The following is a 22,146-nucleotide window of genomic DNA, read 5'->3' as shown; positions in this document are numbered from 1 at the left end:
CCCAATGCAAGCTGTTGCAGCTGAGCGATTTTAATAGCTTATTTATTAATTACAACAAAGCCAATAAATCATTGGAGCTCAACATTTGAGGTGATGTCTTCTTTTGTCACAGATTTTGAGTTGACAGTTAAGAAAGACAGGGTTATAATTGCAAATGTTCAGACAGGCTGAAAATTGGCATCTTTTTAATGAAATCTGAGGTCCCCACGCGTTAATACACTGCAGGAGGTATCGATAGCGGGACCGCAGAGTCTGTTAAAATTCGCGTCAAGCGCAGGCATTCTAAACGATGACTACTCCGCTTGGACTTCGGAACTGAACTCCATCTGGTATCGCAAAGGACCAAACTGGACTATACGTAGCTTATTAGCCTACTAGATTAACCTTACCTAATCTTTATTTCAAAATCAGTCTCAGTCTCGCCGATTAATCTCTCATGACTAGTCTCTTGAGTTTTGAGAACGGGAACTGAGCGCTGAGGGATCGTCGGCCATTCGAAGAGCCAATCACAGGTGCCTCGAAAAGCAATCCGTAGGAGTTTCGTATTCGTCAACGGAATATGGATCCACTAATACACACCAGAGACCAAGGAACAGTCGAAACAGTGAATTTTACTGGCGAACCAGCTTCGTAGAAGTGGAAGACTGTCCTATCGACAGAAAGAAGAGGACCACTGTTTTCTGCAATTAACAAGATGTAATCTGAATCAACTCCCTGCAGATTATTAAAACGTCCATACGGCTCTACTATCACAAGTTATGGGGCTTCGTTGCTAAATTTTGAAAAATCCCTTCCGTTGGTGGAACAAGGGGCTCTTCCATCATGACACCTTCAATTAAGTCCAACTAGGCTTCGAACTTCTGTTCGATTTACCGTATCCTTCAGCTTCAGCTCTGAATAATTTATTTTCGTTTCCAAACGAATAAAAGTGGTTTGCCAGGCAGGAAGTTGAATGAGGAGGTTATCGCCGACGAAGGATAATTGCTGGATTTAGATTACTGAGCTAAAGAGAAACTATATTAAGCAAAATATAGCGATTTTCTGCAAAATTTTTGTTTGTAGTAATTATTGGACTGCCCTTGTAAACTTATATGGACCAAGAAGCTTAAAAAGTCTCTCCTCTCGTTTACATGTGATTACTGAACGGCAGATAAATATTGATTGACTGACGAATGTTCTTTGCTCTTAATATAAACCCGACCTGTAGTTCATTGCTTTGCTTGCTTTTTTACGGGAGGAACTCTTGTGTGTCGAACCTTGGGGAACTTCTAAATGGGAGTTATCTTTAGCTATCCTGTATATTTTTTTAGCAGTTTACTTTCTTCTAAGATGTTCAGCGTTTTTCCAGCTTGAAGTGTAATTGCCAGCATCTGTAGCAATAACCAGAGACTTTTTATGTATGTATGAAATTACGCAGAATGGTCACATCCCAACCCAACTTCATGACAATGGAACTTTTGTTTTGTAATCGGACTATAAGAGAGTTGGGCAAAACCCAGTCTTGAGGAAATTGGAGCAAACAACAAAACTGTGTAAACTAATGGATTACTAACACAACTTTTGAAATTCACGCCGATGGGTTTATAAAGGGCGTGCTTTAGAATTGATGCCGCCAGTCGGAATTTATAAGTGTTCCCATCGCATGGTTTAGCAGTACGTAAGGATTCGCACCAATCAGAAATAGTTAGTATTTCAGCGAAGGTTCTGTCGACGTATTGTGTATAAATCGATTAGATCTCATATTAACTGAGCTTTAGCCCTAGTTAAGTCGATCAAATGAGGCCATATCTTATATATATTCAGCTATTTCTAGACAGTACAGGAAAATTGTCGTTTAGCCATGTGTTGAAGACGCTAAAATCATTACTTTCTTTAGATTAAGAAGGTTTCAACTATTTCGTCATTCCAAAATTGAGACCACTAACAGCTTGTTAATTAAATGTAGAATTACTCCACCCACTTTAGATAGAGCTTGAATCTCTCATTTTATCAAATAAAAAACGCAAAAAAGTGGAAAGTGATGTGGAGAAACCAATGCAATCAATGGCACCGTACATGAAGTATCGAAAAAAAAGCATCACAACAGCAACTTCCACCTTACGAAGTACACATGCCATATGAAATAGACCAAGGGCACATGGACTATCGAAGAAGAATATCTCGAAACACCAATACTACTCTTTCTATAGCTTTTCATCTCAATAAATGCAAAGACTCCAGCTCAGGAGGTAAACTATTTCTTCCAAGGGAGAAGGAATCGATTTCTCAACGAAACCACAAGGGCAGATAGGAATAACAAAATATTGCAATTAACCACATACTTTATACATAGCTGTCACTTCATGCATACACCTACTGGTCTTTAGTAATGCCAGATGGAGGTTAAGTTTAGTTTGAGGTGAAGTATTCGTCATACAGGACGTCAACGGTTTTTGCGAAGTTTAAGAGCGCCTTGATATCTAAGTTTGATACTTCGTCTAGTACTAAGTAATTAAGACGAGCTTTAGATAGCACTAGAAACAGGCGTATGAAGTGTTGCAGCATCTCTCTCCTGCCAACTTCTCTACACTTTTTGCATGTATCATCATTAAATACGAGTACATATGGCCATCCGGTTCGCATTTGATGCCAGTAGGTTGTGAACTGCCAAGAGAACAACAGCCGTCGGACGGTTCTTTCGAGACTGCATGAGCAAAAGGCATGGAAATCTTCTTGAAAGGCTCTTGCACATGATCATGGCGATTCTGCTTGTACCAACTCTTTTTGATTCGTCAGTCAGCTTTGTCGCTCTTTGTGGCCTGGAACGCAGTATATATGTAGTCGCTACATCGGCTGCCTTCCTGCTTCTAAGGGCAACTTCGGACTTAAAACGATGTGAGTTTAATGCCTTAATTGCCGCCTGGCTTTCGTCGTATATATTAACCATTTTTATGTTGATTCCTTGTTAGCTATCTCGGCCACTTTGCTAACTACAAAGACGATACTGCAGTATGCCGGAAGCATGAGGGCGACTTGACATCCTGCACCAAGCAGTGGATTCCGGATCCCACTCCATTAGCCACCTCTTTTAGTGTGTCGAGAAGCTTTCCCTCCCAAAACAGCACGAGCGTATGGGTTTTAATGTGTTCACCTGCCGCCTGCTTATTGAGCACTGCCCGAAGATCATTGTAGAGAATTTAACTAACGCCTCCAATTTTGCGTTCATCCGTTTCATCGGTTTCCTGTATGAGTGTTTGTTCAAAGCGGTCCCCCACACCAGGCCACCGTGAAGTAAAATTGGTTTGACTACCGCTGTGTAACACCAGTGCATGAGGCAAAGACTTTCCACAGGTACTGACCGCCATTCACAGTGGAGCCTTTATCACCTTCACCGACGCCCTTCCCGTGAATGGCGTTCTTAGGTCAAACCACCACCCATCGCAGACGAAGAGCTCGAATTGCCTCGGGATACGCGAGTGACCTAGCGCAGCTTCATTCCGGATATTGTAGCAGGTTAAACTCCTACCTATCCAGAATTGACCCAGACATACCCAATGCATGTCCTGCAAGCAACGAGTCTCCGCATGACACTGACCACCTCTTTGCATGCCCTACCAACCCCTCATCTAACACCCTTTTCCCTTTGGTCCGTACCCGCACAGATAACCCTTACCATCCTAACGGGGACTGATAACCGTTAAAACAACAACAACCACCAATTCATGAGGCCAGGTGAAATACACCAAGTAGACTCTAGCATCTTTATACATTTTTTACTTAAGATTATCTTATGGGTATAAATACAAATAGAGTGGAATAGAAATATCAGAAAAACAAGTACTTGATTATTATCGTTCAGTAAATAGGGATCACATCACTTCGCTAGCACCTAGCAGTATATTGGACTTTATCAATATGCTGGGGTTAGGTGAGTCTTTGTGATTTAGGAGAGGGCACATTAGTCCTAAGGCCGCGGTGTATTTCTCGTTTATCAATCTAATCGTTTAGTTTGTATAACAGCTATATGATACAGTGGTCAGTTATTTAGCTTGGCTTGGAAAATAATCCTTGCAAATTTCGTGATGACAAATGAAGAGGTTTTTTTTTATAGAAGAACTTGATTTTGGTCATTCAGTTTGTATGGTAGCTATATGCTATAGTGCTCCGATATCGACAGTTCCGACAAATTAGCAGCTTCTTTGGGAGAAAAGGACGTGTGCAAAATTTCCGTTTGATTTTTCAAAAACCGAGGGACGATTTCGTGTATATACGGACAGGAGGATATGGCTACATCAACTCATGCTGATCATGTATAGTTACAAATATGTATATAATTTTTACCAGTTTCATGTATAAAAAATTTTTTATTAGCTAAGATCTCTTAACGAAATTTTGCATTTGTTATTGTTGTTTGTCTTTCAACTGTTACAACATTATGCTTTTCAAACTGTGATATGGTTTTCAACCTAACCTAAGTGGTGCCTAATGTTGAACTTAATAAATAAGTAACTAACGGTCAAGCAGCGGCATTATAAACATATTCTAATCACTTCATGAAATTTTTTACATTTTATATTATATTATATTTATTATTTTCTGCAATTTTGCATATGAGAAGAATGCGTTCAACTAATTCCATTATCACTTAAAATCGTATATTTTATTTTTCAATCCAATTATTTTTTGAAATTATAATGAAATCAATATTTTACATTTATATCGATATATACACAATTTTTGTATTTTCTGGATTTATTATACACATACATCATATATAATTTTGTTTGATTATAACCTCAACAAAACCTTGTCCACGGTACGCCTGCAAAGCTTTTAGCATTTTTTTTTTTTTTTTTGAACTTTTATCTAAGCGAACAAAATATATTTGTGTGAATAATTGCTTGTGATCATAAAAGCGGTATGATACAACTGACGCTGACGCGTAAGGGCCGCAGCGTTGTTACGGCAGACCAAGTAAAGGCATTGTGTTTCATTTTTGCCGGTAGGACCTTACTTTGCAGCGGTTTCAATAATACATTGACTTAAAACAATAAGTGATTGAAATTGCAAAACAATTATTTTTGCATAAAACAAATTTCATTTATGATACCAACTGAATGGAAATAAAGGGTTTTCTAAATACTTGCCACATGGTAAGACATTGTCTATAATGGGCATGAGTGAACTTATGATATAATTAAAAGAAACAAATATATAAAAATTAAGTGGGTGGTAACGATTATTTGACGATTGCCATATGCTGCACTAGTATTGCCACGGTTATCGCCGATGCAAAATATTTGATAATGTACGTATTTGGCTCTGCAATTCGGAATCCATGCGTGCCGCTTCCTGATCAAAGGTATGACGCATTTCGTTCAAGTCTGGCAAATTTGTGCTTTTTATATTCAACATATCATTGAAGAACTTGGTCCAGACGTGTTTCTTTAAGTAACGCGGCAACTTCTGCTTAATGTCCCATGTACCGGCGCGCTTCTGCAATTGCATGTACTCGCCCAGCAACATCACATGTACGGTGCCGGCAATGCAGAACAGATCCGTTTCGTATGCCCATGGGCGGCCCTCCTGCATTTCGATGCATGTGAAGCCGTCCGTTTGTATAACCTTGCGAAACTTCGTCGTATCCGGCTCGGGGAAGAGTGTCATATCGATGGCGCAGCCAAAATCAATAAGACGCAGCGAGGGATAATGATAATCGGTACTGGGTATACGCATTAACAGGAAATTGTCGGGCTTTATGTCCGCATGTATTATTTTGTTTATGTGTAGGTGATTGATGATGTTGCATATCTGCGCGGAAAAGTGCATGACCAATGACTCATGCATCACTTTTGTGGTTGCTTGGCGTATCTTATTGTTTATATCGAGTAGTGAGCCGAATGGCGAAAATTCTGTGGCGATAATACTGGCATTCGGCGCTATTATTGCTACCGAAATGTCCATAAGACCCGGCAGAATATTAGATGACTTAACGCGCTTCAACACCTGTAAATTTATAAAAATTTAAAATTTTATTTAAAATTTCAAAATTAATTATCTTAAAAAAACTAAAAATAAAGAAAACGCTTCACTCACTTGATCGCAAATATAGATCTCCCAAGTGTTTGGCGGTTTCTGGAATTTCAACGCCACCACATTTCCAGTATTAGCATCTGTAGCTTTATATACTGAGCCATAGGAGCCACGTCCCACCTCCTTATCAATATTAAATTGCACTCCGTCGGGCAAGCTTAGCGTGCGCGTATTCGCTATCTTTGGCAGTGGTGTTTGTACGATTTTGTAGTTGGCACAACTATCATCCGAGCCTGGGAAGTCAAGTTTAGTTAGGAATGCACGACACAATTCACTATTGAACGGATCGATAGCCTCCTTGGTCAAGTGATGCTCAATGATTTCGTGTGCTTTGCGCAGGCGTCGCTCCTTCGCCTCCGTATCATGTTGTGTGGCAAAATATGAGTTCTCTTGATAAGTGGAAATATCTGCCACGGCACTCGTATTGTATGCTGTTGTAGTATCACGAAAATTGAGGCGTCCCACCGCAGAAGTCAATGAACAATGCGAGTTATCCAATGCAACGGCGCTTGAAAATGAATAATTTGCATTATCATTGAATGTAGCGTTTTGTACAACATCGTCCACAGCGTCAGCCGGTTGTATGTGTTCGGTGGTGACAGCGCTGCTGTTGCCATTAGTATCGCCACCATTTTCCGCAGTCGAGGAATTACTGCTACTACCAGTGCTAATTGGCAGTTTATTAATTCGCTTCAATTTTGCTTTGTAGCGTTTTGAACTGGTTTTGGGCGTTGAAGTATTATCCATGCTGTACGGATGAAAAGTGTGGCCATTTTTAATTCTACCGAATTCCGGCGTCGATGGTGAAGCAGCAGACACCTAAGCAGTAACGAAATTAATATATTTAATATGATAATAAATACTCATAAATCTCCAGCTAAAATACAAAAGTATTTATATAACTTACCTCCTGCTGGTATATGCCCTCAATGACATAGTTATTTCCTTTTATTGTGTGTCCATGCTGTTGACGTTCCTTTTTGAACTTAATTTTTATAGTCTTATTTTCCCCTAAACGTATTGTGGAAGCTTCAATTTGATCTTCTAAGTCATCCAACCCATTGTCCACTTCATTCACTGATTTATTTTGTTGCTGGAATTGCTGTTGCTTCTCATTTTGATAATTTTGTTGGATAGTGTGACGATAAAGATTATGTTGATGATGTTGTTGTTGCAGCTGAATTTGTGTTTGAGAGTATGCACTTATGTGTTGATAATTTTGTACGATCGGCTCAACGCCATTCGCTCCAGACTGCTCATTTGTACTAGCTCTATGTTTGTGATTATTAGTAGATACATTGACATTTACGCCTGCATTTGCAACAGTTACTTCCAAATGTTGTTGCACATGTTGCTGTTGTACAGCACCTATTTCTTGTATTTCTTGGGTTGTAGGTTCACTCTCTTCAGTTTTCACTATAACTTCTGCCTTCAGCTGTGCTGCTTCCTCTTTTAAACGTTGCATTTCGGTTAGACGTGTTATGAACTTTTGTGCCCTAAGCTCTTCAGGACTATATTCCACACCTGTTCCAGGATACACTAATTGCTTTGCATAGTGGCAACGACGATTCGGGTCTTCAGGCTCTTCTAGAAAGAGTGCTGGTTTCCATGTCTCATAATTGTTGCGACAATAGGCGGCAAATTTTCGCGGCAATTTACAGGGACCAATTGGTGTTGTTGTTGGAGTAAGTGTTTTTTCACATATTGGCTCAACTTTAACGGGATGACCTCCCTCTGTCGGTAACGTAGTTCTATTCGCTTTTCCATATTCTTCTCGATCATTCGCCGTGCCATTCTTAAAAGTGCTTACTTCAGCGTGAGCTTCTGGATTATTTTGGTACACCGTAACAGTGGCGCCGTTAAACTGTAATTCATATAATAAAGATTTAATATAAAATCAAAATATCAAATAGAAGCAATATCTAACCTGGTTAGTAGTTTGTTCCGTTGAATTTTGATAACCAGCCGTTTGGGTTTGGTAAGCTTGCTGTTGATACAATTGATCCTGCGTGGACCGCATACTGGCATGCGCGTGTGGCTGATAGTAAGAATTAGAAGCCGTCGCATCAGCAGAAGATTGTTGCCTGTGATAATTTTGGTGTTGAGATGACTGCGCCTGCGTTTGCATTTGTGCAGTTTGTTGTGTTTGTGTTTGTTGTTGTGGATGACTTTGTTGCTGAATTTGTGGCTGAGAAATTGTATGCGTTACGGGTTGTGTTTGACACTGTCCACTTTGTTGATAATGAATCGCATGAGTTTGTTGATGGCTTAACTGTTGTTGTTGTTGTTGATGATGTAGCGCCATTTGAGCAGCATTTTGCATATATAAGAACTTATTGTGTGCATGGTGAAGTTCTTCAAATGTTTGAGCTTTTTCTTGGAATGCCAAGCTAAACACAGACTCAGCTTCTTTTAGCGCATGAATAGATTGATAATAACCCGCCCAACCAATATAGAACGCGGCCACTTGTCTACCAACACCGCGTTGGTATAAAACTTGATAAAAATGCAGTGGGTGTGTTTGCATTTCAATGTACTTTAACCAGAGACGCACCATTCGCAAATCTTGCTTGTAAAAGTCACTGTGTTCAAATAGCGCTAAACAACGTTCAAGCGTTTCTCTGAACTTATTTTCTGGATCACCGCGCAAATGATTTTCATACCAGCAAATGTAATTATACCAGTGATCTAGTGGATCGGGCCCTTGATACATGGAGATTGCATTCTCCCAGGCTTGTTTGTCCCTCAGGAAGCCGTGCATTGAATCCGTAGCTACAAGCACTGGCAAACAAGAATTCATCATCGCCAGCGGCACCAGCTATGGGGCGATAATTTCAAACACTTCCACTTAGTGTTCTTAATGTTTAAAAGGAATTAACTAAATTTTTTCTTTGTTTTTACTATAAAATAACTATCAAAAACTAAGATTGAATTAACTTTAATGCAAAATACGGCAGCTGAAGTAAAAACTCACCTTGACGTATGCTGCAGGGTTGCACAGAGTGTTTAATTGTGTAACGTTACGTTCTGAAAATGGCTGGAAAGACAACTTTTTAACTTAAAAAAATACATTTAGTATTAATACTTTGTTGAAGGATTCTCGATTTATAAAAATTTTATTAAATCCAAGTAAGAAAATAAGATAAAATCAAATATGTTCTAAAAATTTAAATAATTATTTCATTGCAACCCTGCTAACTTACCACCACTTGAAAATGGCCGACACAGGATGATTCGAAGTAATATGTTAAACATTTACTTTCCATTAGAGGGTACGCAGTATATGCGAGTTAAAAGTGTTTTTACACTGAAAAATATAAAGTATGCTCGGTAATTAACAAATCATTTTTTAATATGTTCATAATTGAAACTGAATGCAGTACATATAAATTTTGTTTTTTTTTTAATAAATAAGGAATGTGTTTTATTACTTTTTATAAGCATTATGCAAATAATATAAAGTTTGTATATATATATAATAGTATTGCATTGTATTTTATAATAATTGATCTCATTGAAGGTCAATGTATTAATTAAATTTTGCGGTTGTTGTTATTGTACCGGCAGAATTCCCGTATTATTGTTATTCCATTCGTTTAGTTTTTTAAAAATAGGTTACAAATACTTTATAATCACAAACAACAAATATTTTATTTACATATATCATCATAACGTTTTCTTATGTTGATAACTTAATCTCCATTAACCCAAACTACAACTTATATTAAAATAACAAATTATATGAGCAAAAAACAATGATCCAATTGAAAATTAAAATTTTCTTTTAATCAACCGGTTACCACTGGTAATCAGATTACCAATCATAACTTATCAGTAATGTACATATGTTGTAAATGGCAATACTATTCATTCACTAGTGCAAAATATAAGTGAAAAGATTTTTTTATTAATTTTCTGTTTTAGTTTTAACGTAAAAGATATTTTGCACTTTTATAAAATTTCTTTTAAACAAGTGATGCAATGGAGCTTTCTTCTGACCCATATGAATTAAAATTATACCAAATGTTTCAAAGTTGTGACAAAGAGCAATGTGGTTTACTAGATGAAGAATCATTGCGTCGTTTGTGTGGCCTCCTGGAGCTTCAGGACAAAGGAGCAGTGCTTATTGCTGATTTATCTGGCAATGGTCGTGTGTCTTTTGACTGCTTCAAAGAAGCACTATTAAACTTTCTCGGTGCAGAACTCGAGTTGGATACAAAAGAACAATACAAGAAAGGTGACACATACAAACGCAGTAGCGATGTGATCTCAGCGGCGACGATCATCAATAGTAGTAATAGTAACAGTAGCTGTTTGGCAGATACTAAAGGTAAATGTATAATGATAGGCATAATACTAACACAAACATCGATGTCTCCCACAGAAGTCACCTTGAGATAAAATACGATAAGTGCAGTTATTTATTTTATCAATCTAATAACCATTTTTGCACATTATCTAAATAGTGAAAGCTGCCGTATTGATGAAACAATGCACACATGTGTGTGTATATGTGTATGCATCTATGCATGTACGCATGGTCATTTGCAGACACTGATTTTCAAATATTTTAGGTAATCAACACTAATCATATGAAAACAATGAAAATAGCGATAAAAACAACATGCTATGGTTATAGGTAGGTAGGCTTTATTACCTAGCAGTTTTTGAAAACACGCGTTTGGTTCAATATTTCTAAAAAATATTTTGCATGCACTTATGCTGATAATGTGAATTACAAAGGACAATAGCCCCCTTTGTTTACCTTGTTTTGCATCTTCTATTTCTTGGAATTTAAGCCTCTGTCAAAGTAAGTCGCGATTTATATAGCGCATTTTAGGCAAAATGTCTGAATTTACCTGCGTGAAACCTGACTGATAAATCATAAATAGGCAAACGCGTGTCTAGTATATTTAGTTTGTTTCCAAAATCCATGAAAAGTGCAAGTGCTCGTATGAATATAACTTAAAGTTATAACTAGTTCAAAAAAAAGTTTTAGAGATGGGTACTCTCTTTTATTACAAGAAGAAAACTAACATCTACGATGATGACACGAGTGTAGACGCTTTAGCAAACATTCTAGGTACTTGTTATAACAAATTTATTAAATAATTATAAATTTTTGGTAAAATTGCTAACATTATACATATTATTACAGAGCGAACTCTAGTCATATGTGACACAAATGAAGGAACTAAACCTGTGGAAAGCGATCATGCGGTATCCGATCGAGAAGTTTCTCCGAAACTTGTGATGGGCTCAAAAAAGTATGGCCGACGCTCGCGACCTACAGGACATAAAACAAAAAATATATCGCTGACAGATTCTGATGATGATATTGAGAGCAATGATCATAGATCATGCGAAATAAATGTACACAATTGCCTATCATCTGTAAGTGTACATAAAAAAATGTTAAATCTATATCATATTGAAATAATATATTCTCAAAATCTATAGGTGCAGCGTTCTTCTTCACAAACTGACATTCCTAATAAAGGGAGACGCCGCCCTCCCACAACAAATGGTGGTGGCAAACTAAAGCGCTGCTCCTCATTGCCCACGCAACGAAGCATGCAGCATAAGATCAATTCTAAATCCTTAAGTTCTGGTATTCAAAAAACAGATCTTTGGGACAAGCGTCAACCGAGACAAGTGCTGACGAGTAGCATGGAATCGTTAGGTAAATATATTGCTTGATAATTCATTACATAAATAACTATATAGTATCATATAATCACTTACAGAATCGCCACCATTGACGGAACCTGAAACATTGCCTGTGCATAGAATACTAGATATATTCGAGGGGGCGGAAATTGCGAATGGCAGAGGTATACTACTAGCACTCGGCTTCGATGACGACGAGGTTAATGTGGCGCAATTGAACAAGGTTTTGGAAGAGGAGTTACGTGGTTTGGATGATGACACACAGCTGGCGTTGGTACGTGCCTACATGGCGTTGCAGGCGTCGGAAATGACAGCGCTACGTCAGAACGTACGCCAATTGCATGACGAGAACAAAAAGCTACATTCTAGTAATAAGGACGCAAATCAACGATTGGCGCTCTTGGCAGCGGAAATTGACGAGCGACATGCATCCTTGGAGGATACCTCAAAAAAAGAGGTAAAATTAAAAATATTTGTTTACGTTGAAATATCGCTAATACGCATTTCCTCAAGCAGGTACGATTGCTTGAACAACGGCATGCTACACTGGTGCGAGAATTGTCGACGCGCATGGCAAATGATCGTGAAAATTGGAGCAGTTTCACGACGCGTCTGGAAGCGCGCATCAAACAGCTGGAGCAGGAGGAAATCAGAAACAAAACCGAATTGGAATTGGTACGAAAGGAAAATTGTGAATTAGAAAGTGAGCACCAAAAGATGCAAAAGCAAATTACAGAGTTACTTGAGAAGAATGTGCAACTAAATCTGCAACTGGCAGATTTAGATAGGGACACAAGTACGGATGTTCGAGAGAATCGCAATGGCAAGCGTGTGGATGAAGATGAAGAAGTCGCGCGGCTAGTAGAGAAGGTATCCGAATTGCAAGTAGATAATAAAAACTTAAGAGATAAGACTGATGAATTAGTAGCCGAAATAGAAAGCTTGAATTTGGAACTATTGCGAACAAAATCGAAGAACAAAAAATCTATAAGCAACACAAATTCATCTACTACGTTAGATGTTGGCAGTGTGGCTTTGGATGATGCGGAACAAGCAGCTAATTTAACTGCTACGAAGCGACGCGGTGACTCACCAAGTAAAACACATATCACAGAAGAAAGCCCACGATTGGGTAAATTACGGAAATGCACCGATACGACCGGCAGTGAGGCAAGTGACACCAGCGGCGAGTGGATGGCACTCAACTCAGAGTTGCGCGAATCGGAAACACACGCAAATAGCGCGACAGATAATGTGAAAGATTACCTGGAGCAGATTTCCACACTCAAACAGAAAATAGCAGAGCTTGAGGCACAGCAGAAAACACCTGGTACATCCAGTGAGGGTATACCAGCCGATGAGCGCTGCAAAGAGTTAGAAGCCAGTTTGGAACAAATGCAACGTGCTTATGAAGACTGCGAAGATTATTGGCAATCGAAATTGGCCGAAGAACGGCAATTATTCGAGAAAGAACGTCAAATCTATGAAGAAGAACAACAGGAGAGTGATAAAAAATTCACCGAATTAATGGAGAAGGTGCGTGAATATGAGGAACAATTCAGTCGCGACGGTAGACTATCACCGATTGAGGAGAAGGATGCGCTGGAGCAGCAATATGCCGATCTGGAGGCCGAAGCGAATGATTTACGCGAAACGGCAAGAAAAATGTTCGACGAAAAATGCAACGAAATCGAGAACTTACAACGAGAAATCGAAGATTTGCGCACTAGACTGGGCGAAAGTGTCGAAATCCTAACCGGCGCTTGCGAACTAAACAACGAAGCTATGGCAGTGAGTGCTTTACACATCAATCCCGATAAACAGAGTCCGGCCAGTTCGCCGATTAGTTATTTGTGGCATCAGAGCACCATACAAGAGCCAGCTAAAAGTTATAATACCGTTTTTCCACCATCACCCGAATCGCCGACGCGTCAAGCAAATCGGTAAGTTTTCTTCCACTTTTGCATTGGAGTTTTTTCGACTTAACCTTACTTCAAACAGTCATCAAAATTTTTTATTGAAGTTCTCCTAACCTATTCTGTCACATAACATTTTTTTCTAAACAGATTCCCTTTATTCATGCGCATGGAACCTAAAGACATGAAATGTAGCGAATCGATTAGATAGTTCGGCTATAAGAAATTCGCATTTTAGGATAACGAATGCTTAGACTACTTATTTATTATTGCTTTATATTTAAAGACTGACTGTTTCTTGGTTGTTAACTTAAATAAACACTAGTGACATTCCATAGCTCACATTGGTTGGCAACCTCACTCAACCTTATTCTTGCATTAAGGTTTCATGAGGTGAGGGTACTGGGGTCCACAGTGACACTATTTAACGTGAGCAAGTGCTTTCACGCTTCTGCAGAAGCTACCCTTGGATAACAAATTATGAAAAATAAAGAAAACGTTTTTATATGACATTTATTTGAGATTTTGTTTTGAGGACATAGATATATCGCTTAGTCATAGATAATACTATCACAAGATTTTGAGGTATTGTTTTTGTTGTTGCTGGTTGTTGGGTTGGTTACTATTCTATTGCTTTATTTGGTTTTGAAGGTGCGTTTATGAGTATTTTTTTTATTTCCAATATTCGAAAATTTTGAGGAACGGAGCTCTTAGCCGTTTATCTTATCTCCTTATGAAATTTTCGCATCAACTTAAAAAAGAAATAGGTTTGCCGAGTAGTTATTACGTAACTGTGAATTTAAGAATTGTGAATTTTTGGTTATTTGCTTTCAACGTTCCCTTTCTTCCGCCTTCTTGTTGCTGCTGTGCCGGTAGAAAGTATTTCTCATAATTTTCGAGTTAGACGAACCCTAATGTTGTAGCGGCAGAAGACAATCCTGAAGTAATTTCGAGGGATGGTGCATAGTTAACAGTCCTTAGCCGGTTAAAATCCGGATCCGTTTCGGTTACTTAGACCCGACTGTCATGGTACATGCAGCGATCGTCGACGACGCTTTTTTTCATTCGGTCAAAGACTGTCAACACGGCAGAATTATGTTGGCACTTGTCATTTTAAAAGTGACCTGTCTACATATGTTTCCCATCCCAACACACACAAAACCTCAGATGTCCTTTAAATTTTACTTACCTGCTCTCTCTTTGAGCACTTCCGGGCATACACCTTTGTAAGTCGATTATGAATGTACAAAAGTATATATCTCAACTATTGTAGTGGAAAAAATCACAATTTTTATTGGATTACCTGTGGCAACAAAATGATTGCAACCTAACCTCAAGTTTAAAATATATAATCAATAATAATTCCTGCTCCTATCAAAAATTGAAAAATCTGCAAATTTTACGCAACTTTAAAAATTTTAGCAACAATCTAACCACATCGGAGACCACCATATTCAGCACCACACCCGTTGACACTATTGCACCCATACAAAAACCGCCAGGTTCCAATTCCAAGCAGTCAGAGTCGGAAACAGATGAGGTCTCCTCCACAGCCTCGGGCAAAAGCTCGGAAAGTCACAGTCCGGCATCCACGCATAGCGCACGTCAATCACAGCAACAACAATTGAAGAAATCACCTAGCACGGAGAATAGCATATCTAGTCTGGGCATGAAGGAGGAGCTGAAGCGTTTGAAGTTCTTTGAGATATCGCTACGCGAGCAAGTCAAGAATCTGTCACTACAAAGGGATGGCTTGGTCATGGAACTGCAGCAGCTGCAAGAAGCGCGTCCAGTGCTAGAGAAGGCATATGCTGTAAGCAATATAATATATAATTGTTTGATTTTTTTTAATTTTCATTTTTTGTTTTTTTTTAATCTCTCAAATAATCAGCGCACACCACATCCGAGCGTTATACAGCGTGTAAACCAGTTGGAGCTGCGTAATCGTCACTTGCAAAACGCTATCAAACAGCAACAGCAGCAAACGGAGTCCTTAATGCAACGTGCGTAACAACAACAAAAATAATGTTTGCAAAAAATATATTTTTAAATTGTTTTCTTCTTTCGCTTTAGGCTCGTGGCAGCAGCACCAAATGGAGCTGGCCGATCTGCACAACCGCATCGAGACGCAAGGCTCCATGTTGGCCGAACAAGTGCAGCGCTTGCAGAACGCCGATTTGCTGGTTAAAGATTTGTACGTGGAGAATGCACATTTGGCTGCCACCGTGCAACGGTTGGAGCAGCATCGTGCGCGCATGAACATGATGCATCAACAGCGTCAGGGTCTAAATGGTTTGCCGGGAATGCCTTAAATATATTACACTAACATATTACCCAAAGAAGTGGATATATTGCGTTAGAGAAAGTGTTTAATTTTTTTTTGTTGTTTTATGACTAGTTAATATTAAATGTACGCAAGCCTTAATGTCCACGTAAATGATGTTATAACACAAACGGATCCAATGTCGCACAACTGCTCGTGTTTGGCACCTGAAATTACACACACACACTATTCACACTGAATATTAGTAATAGGTCTAACATACAATACATATATACATATATGGAATGTAGCTATCGTAGCGTTTTACGATATTAATAGTTGATAGGTAGGAAAAACGTGTGGTAATAACGGTGGTATTCATGACATGCCCATATAATAGTGTACTCTTTTATTCTGTAGATATTCAAAGCGAGTATTAAATAATTTTAACCCTTACTCTCTGAGGACTTATGTGAACTTTTCCATGTTTTTTTTTTGGTATTTTGATTTCTTTTGAATCGTAGGCGGTAAAATATTTTTGTTTTTTTATAATGACGTAAGCAGTTTTTATGCGTAACATACATATATACATACATAGTGAAATGAAGCATAATTTAATTAAATTTTAAATTTCTACATATGTAAGTGCTAGTTTGGTGTAGTTTTTCGTTTTGTTTTTGGTGTTGATTTTTGAAATTCGTTTATATTGATTTTTAAGCGTATGCATGTAACTACATATATATTTTTATTATTTATTTATTGAAAATTCTATAGTGTATGTCCTTTATTTCTATTTAAGTAGTTAAAGTGGAATTATGTCTACCAAACTGCAACAACCGTTGACCTAGCGAATTAAATTTTAAATTTCTAAACTTAACATATAAACACTTACATTGATTCCTAAATGCCATATGCCTAAGCTCGTAATAAAAAGACACGATATATTGTTGTTTGTTATAAGAAAATTGCAGTAAAATGCAGAAAATTGCAGTAAATTTGCATACCGCAACTAAATTCACACAAAACATGTTCGTTTCCACGCAGTCGTTGAAAGCAAAAATCATATCGAAGTTAAAAGAACAATTTATATAGGAAATAATGTAAACTCAATAGCTGTTTAAAGTATTAAAAGTATTAAAATTTCATTTAATTTACAGCACTTAAGTTGACTTGTATATTCGAATCGGAAATTACATACAAAATTACCGAGAATCTGAAATGAATTTCCCCTCCTCTCTACTTCCTATTTTATATATACACTTACTACATAACTAAATAAATATGTACTCGTTTTTATCATTTGCAATATATCTTAATAATATATATTATATAATGTGTACTGAACTGCACTAAAATGTTGAGATGAAGTAAAATAAAACAATGAAATAACAAAACCAAAAAAAAACAACAATGTCTTATGAATTTTAATATTTATTATAAATGACAGCTGACAAGCACAATAAGAAATCTTTATTATGTGTATATAATACATACATATTTTCATTTGGAAAACATGCATATTAGGGTGCGCCAAAAACTGCACAACTAAATTATGATTTATGGGTTAAAGTGAACCAATATACGGAGAAAATAATATTCCTCTAAGAAAAATTTTGTGTCTTCATTTTAAAAGGTGTCTATGCAGTTAAAGATTTCGCTGAAAATTGCAAGTCAAGGACCTCATATATAATATTTTTTGATTTGATAAAAAAATCTAAGGTATTTTAAAAAATGTAAGTTCTAAATGGTTGAAAAGTTATTTATTTTTAATGAAAAAATATATATTTTTTAATGGAAACATATTTTTGAATTTCGGTAATTTTTTTAATGAAAACATATTTTTTTTCTAAAAGCATATTTTTTTAAAGAAAACATATTTTTTTTAAAGAAAACACATTTTTTAATGAAACAATATTTAATTTATTTTTTTAATGAAAACATATTTTTTTAGCGCAAATAAGTAATATTTTTTTGATGAAAATATGTTTAAATGAAAAAATATATTTTTTTTTATTTTTTTAATGAAAACATTTTTTAAAGAAAAAATATTTTATTTATTTCTTTTTTAATGTAAAAATATTTTTTAATTTATTTTTATGAAAACATGTATTTTTTAATGAAAACATATTTTTTAATGAGAACATATTTTTTAATGAAAACATTTTATAATGAAAAAATATTTTCTTTATTTTATGTTTTTACATATGAACTAAGGGCCACCCTAATGTACATACATAGTATATTTTTAATGAAAACATATTTTTTTTAATGAGAACATATTTTTTAATGAAAACATTTTATAATGAAAAAATATTTTCTTTATTTATTTTTTTAATTGAAATATATATTTGTTTTAATGAAAACATACTATTTTTGAGTGAAAATATTTTATAATGAAAAATATTTTATTTATTTGTTTTATTAATGAAAGCAGTTTTTTTAGTGAAAACATTTTTTATGATGAAAACATATTTTTTTTATGAAAACATTTTTTTATGAAAACTTTTTTTTTTAATGAAAACATTTTTTTTAATGAAAACATATATATTTGTTTTAATGAAAACATACTATTTTTGAGTGAAAATATTTTTTTATATTTAATTTATTATTTTTTTAATGACAGCAGTTTTTTAGTGAAAACAGTTTTTATAATGAAAACATTTTTTTTTGAAAACATTTTTTTATGAAAACATATTTTTTTAATGAAAAGATATTTTTTATGAAAACATTTTTTTATGAAAACTTTTTTTTTTAATGAAAACATTTTTTTTAATCAAAACATATTTTTTTATTGAAAACATATTTTTTGAAATAATTTTTTTGGGGTTTTTTGGCTCACCCTAATGCTTAATACATATATAAAATGTATCTATGCAAGTATTCTTCGCATTGTATTGTTTCCTTTGTATATGTACTTCGTAGTGTGTGTGCTCGTACATTCAACTGGATCGCGTGCTTTCTTTGTGCGCTTATTCGTCTGGAGCATCTTTGACAAGCTCGCGTGGAAACGTGGCAATGATGCTAAGCAATTTTTTTCTGAAAAAATATTCATATAGATATGTATATAATGTACTTATTATAAATATTGTTATAAATTTTTTTAAATTTGCAAATAACAAAAACAAAAGACGCTCCGCCATGCAAATTGTACTAAAGAAGTTAAAAACAAGATTCCGTTCACGAATCACCTCTGAATTCTGAATGGAATACATTACACAACCTCCACTGTCTACCGGCTAGAACAATAGCAATGAGGCCCGTTCCCACGACAATCAGGTGTACGTAACCGGATCGGAACCGGATTTGTTTCGGGTCAAGGACTGTCAACTCGCCAGAGTTCAGAGCCGTAACAAAGTCGAAACAGCACGTTTCTTGGGCATTCCGTTGGATGACGTCGACGACAACTTAGCTTATGCTCACCATCCTAATGGATCACTTTTTGCATGCCCACATCTGACACAACTCTCCTTATGGTCCAACTCTGTCAAAACAGCACGTTTCCTGGGCCTACCGTTGGATGACCCGGCATTGCCATTGGATGAATGCGATGACCACTTATCTGAACCTTTCCATTCAAACGGAGATTAGATAACCGTTACTATAATAACAGTCTTATCTGAATAACTGGAATGGGTCTGGATTTATAGCCGACCAAGAACTGTCAACTTGGCAACATTCTTCAAAATTACAACCAAATTAAACGAAAACCAAAAAAACATCAATTAGTTGAGCTCAAATTTCTAAAAAGATATTAATAGTTTTAGAACTACTTCTGTCCTGACGTTCAATCTTTCTGTTTTTGACCTCAGCAACAAAATTCGATTCTAACTTATTGGAGATACTCTTTACAAAGGTACAGCATTCTAAAGAAGCTGAAGTTTTCCTCTGTGTAAGAAAAGCTTATTAGAAAAAGTCCTTCGTAATATCGGGAATTACACTTTGGAAGCTATCGCTTAATTAAGCGATGGATTTAGACTTGTTGTTGGCACGATATTCGGCCGACTGATCGTCTTTTTCCGGGTTGTAAGCATAGTCTTACTATTTTTTGCCCACAGTAGTACATTCCTTAGAGTTCTTGTCAACAAAGAATCGTTAATTTTGGAAAATACACCAATCTCCTTCACACTCACTAATATCCGCTCTATTATCGTTTAAAATATATAAATTCATTCCATTAAACAACAACTCACAGAAATGAAGAAGAACGCTTATTGCGGCAACCGCCATTTACGTCGCGGTATTGATGTGTTCGGCAACGTTGGCCATATCCTTTAGCTAGCGGATAAAGCGGCGACCTTGGGGTTTGCAGCATGCTATATTTGTTCACAAAATTGTGATGACGCCTTTGAGCATTTGGTAAAGCACCTGAAAACTTCGGTGATTCTTGAACAGCAATTGGCGAGATAATTGATGGCTTCATGGACTCGCTTACTGGACGCGCTGTTGATAATCTGGAAATTATGCTATTGCGTGAACGTGGTTCAGACACCGCCTGATTCAAATGGAGGGACGGAAGCAGTCTGAAACTGGTGTCACTGCTTTCTTGTGTTGTCTGACTCGGTGTTGCTTGCGATGACATGGTGTCTGTCACCATGGTGTTATTATTGTAATTTGTTGGATACACGCTTGTTGCAATTGGTGTCGAATACATGTTTGTGGACTCCTCTAATTTTGTTGGCAATAATGTTGCTTGCGTTGGTGCTGAGGTGACTTGTTGCGACTCTGCTGAGCAAAGCGCTTCATGCGAAGTCGTTACTTTCGGCGGTTTGGTGAAATTTAAGGGCTTAACCGTTAAATCCTCTTCGTCATAATAATAATCTTCTTCGCCAAAGTTCTCCTGCAACAGAAAACAACAAATAATAATAGTGTTTATACAAATTTTTTCCATAAAAACATCGCCTCTGCACTTACATCACCGAAGCCACTATTATCCATTTCTATGATAGCCACATCCTTAATATTGATGCGTATATTGTATTTACCACTTTGCCTTTGATCATAAATAACTTTGGCGTCTGCATTGTCCGCGGACAACTCATCATTAACCGGTTGTCCACTGGCCGGCGCGCATAAAAGCAATAAGGCCAAGAAAACCCCGCCAGCAAATCGCCGCTGAACCAGTTCTAAACTTTTCATTTCGTTTGAACAAATATGCACAAGTCAAGTTTAGTCACTAAGTATAGGCCAAATCAGATCCACTGATGCGTCCTCTGCGTTTGCCGGCTGCAGACTGAATAGCAGAAGGTGAATAGAGTTGGGTGCATGGCTGAAGAAGTTGGTTTTTATGGCTAACATTTCTATAGAGCGTGTAATATCAACTTGTCTCTGCTTGTCCATACCTTTGTATGTACAAGTATGTATGTATACAAGTAGTATATTGCGTAGAAAGAACAAAGTGCCGAAAGTTATTTTAGAACTTCTTCCATATGTAGGCTCAAAGCAGACTTATGCTCAATAAAAGCTGGCCATGGATGCTGGGCATGCACACATTTCATTTGTAGATATGTAAACACATATTATAAAAGAGAAGCTCAATTCTAGAAATAACAGATACAAAGTTTATATGCCTGATAGGTGCACTCATCTTTAGGCGGGTCGTGAACTCATTAAATAAGTCCTCGCAGTCCGTATATGCATTTGTTTTGATAGTGAAGTAGCGATGTTGCTAGGTTACTCAACAAAAAATGGAAGAAACTTGAATATATACTTGTATATTGATAAGCTCATGTCTATTATTCAAAACTAGGTTTCTATTGCCCTCATAACACCGTACAGTCACTGTTTATGGGACGTTTTTTTTAGGGATATAACAGGTCAATTAAAGTCCCCGGCTTGACACATTCATGACGCTACTATAATTAAATCCATCCAGATTTTTCGTTAGCCGTTCAAAAGGTAATTGTATAAATTTTATAATTTATATAATGTATAAAATATTGCTTTTTGATGGGGAAAAATACAGTTGAAGCAAAAACTCGGCTTTATGACGAGTTACTGGACACCGCACCAGGAAAATCAACCATCAAAGATTGATATGCTAAGTTTAGACGTGGTAAAATGAGCACCGCACACGGGAACGCTTTGGACGTCTAAAAGCGTTTGATACCGACGAAAACTTCCAAAAAGTCCATAAAATAATTTCGAATGCCTATAGAGTGGAGTTGAGATAGCAGGTACACTAAAGATATCAACTGAACGTGTATATCATATCACGTGCAAAATGGG

At 36.7% G+C, this 22,146-nt stretch overlaps 3 protein-coding genes across 3 annotated transcripts; 1 reads left to right on the top strand and 2 right to left on the bottom strand.

The window, feature by feature from the left end:
* Positions 1 to 4,696: 4,696 nt before the first annotated feature.
* LOC120768233 (probable inactive serine/threonine-protein kinase bub1) lies at positions 4,697 to 8,997 on the bottom strand. Its single transcript, XM_040094819.1, has 4 exons — positions 8,000 to 8,997; positions 6,980 to 7,936; positions 6,076 to 6,891; positions 4,697 to 5,985 (listed from the first exon to the last, which is right to left on the bottom strand). Exons 1-4 carry the CDS (start codon positions 8,873 to 8,875, stop codon positions 5,260 to 5,262), a joined length of 3,375 nt encoding a protein of 1,124 aa, XP_039950753.1. The 5' UTR covers positions 8,876 to 8,997; the 3' UTR covers positions 4,697 to 5,259.
* Positions 8,998 to 9,970: 973 nt separating this feature from the next.
* LOC120768150 (blastoderm-specific protein 25D) lies at positions 9,971 to 16,572 on the top strand. Its single transcript, XM_040094711.1, has 8 exons — positions 9,971 to 10,402; positions 11,231 to 11,466; positions 11,533 to 11,755; positions 11,820 to 12,199; positions 12,259 to 13,685; positions 15,081 to 15,471; positions 15,550 to 15,661; positions 15,732 to 16,572. The coding sequence occupies exons 1-8, from the start codon at positions 10,054 to 10,056 to the stop codon at positions 15,968 to 15,970; spliced, it is 3,357 nt and encodes a 1,118-aa protein (XP_039950645.1). The 5' UTR covers positions 9,971 to 10,053; the 3' UTR covers positions 15,971 to 16,572.
* Positions 16,573 to 18,763: 2,191 nt separating this feature from the next.
* Positions 18,764 to 21,057, bottom strand: LOC120769630. Its single transcript, XM_040096735.1, has 3 exons — positions 20,833 to 21,057; positions 20,112 to 20,758; positions 18,764 to 18,957 (listed from the first exon to the last, which is right to left on the bottom strand). The coding sequence occupies exons 1-3, from the start codon at positions 21,055 to 21,057 to the stop codon at positions 18,891 to 18,893; spliced, it is 939 nt and encodes a 312-aa protein (XP_039952669.1). The 3' UTR covers positions 18,764 to 18,890.
* Positions 21,058 to 22,146: the final 1,089 nt, after the last annotated feature.

Source organism: Bactrocera tryoni, chromosome 2 (genome assembly GCF_016617805.1).
Source record: "Bactrocera tryoni isolate S06 chromosome 2, CSIRO_BtryS06_freeze2, whole genome shotgun sequence".
In the NCBI taxonomy this organism is placed as follows: Eukaryota; Metazoa; Arthropoda; class Insecta; order Diptera; family Tephritidae; genus Bactrocera; species Bactrocera tryoni.
The sequence above is the reverse complement of the archived record's forward strand: the minus strand, read 5'-3'. Positions and strand labels throughout refer to the sequence as shown.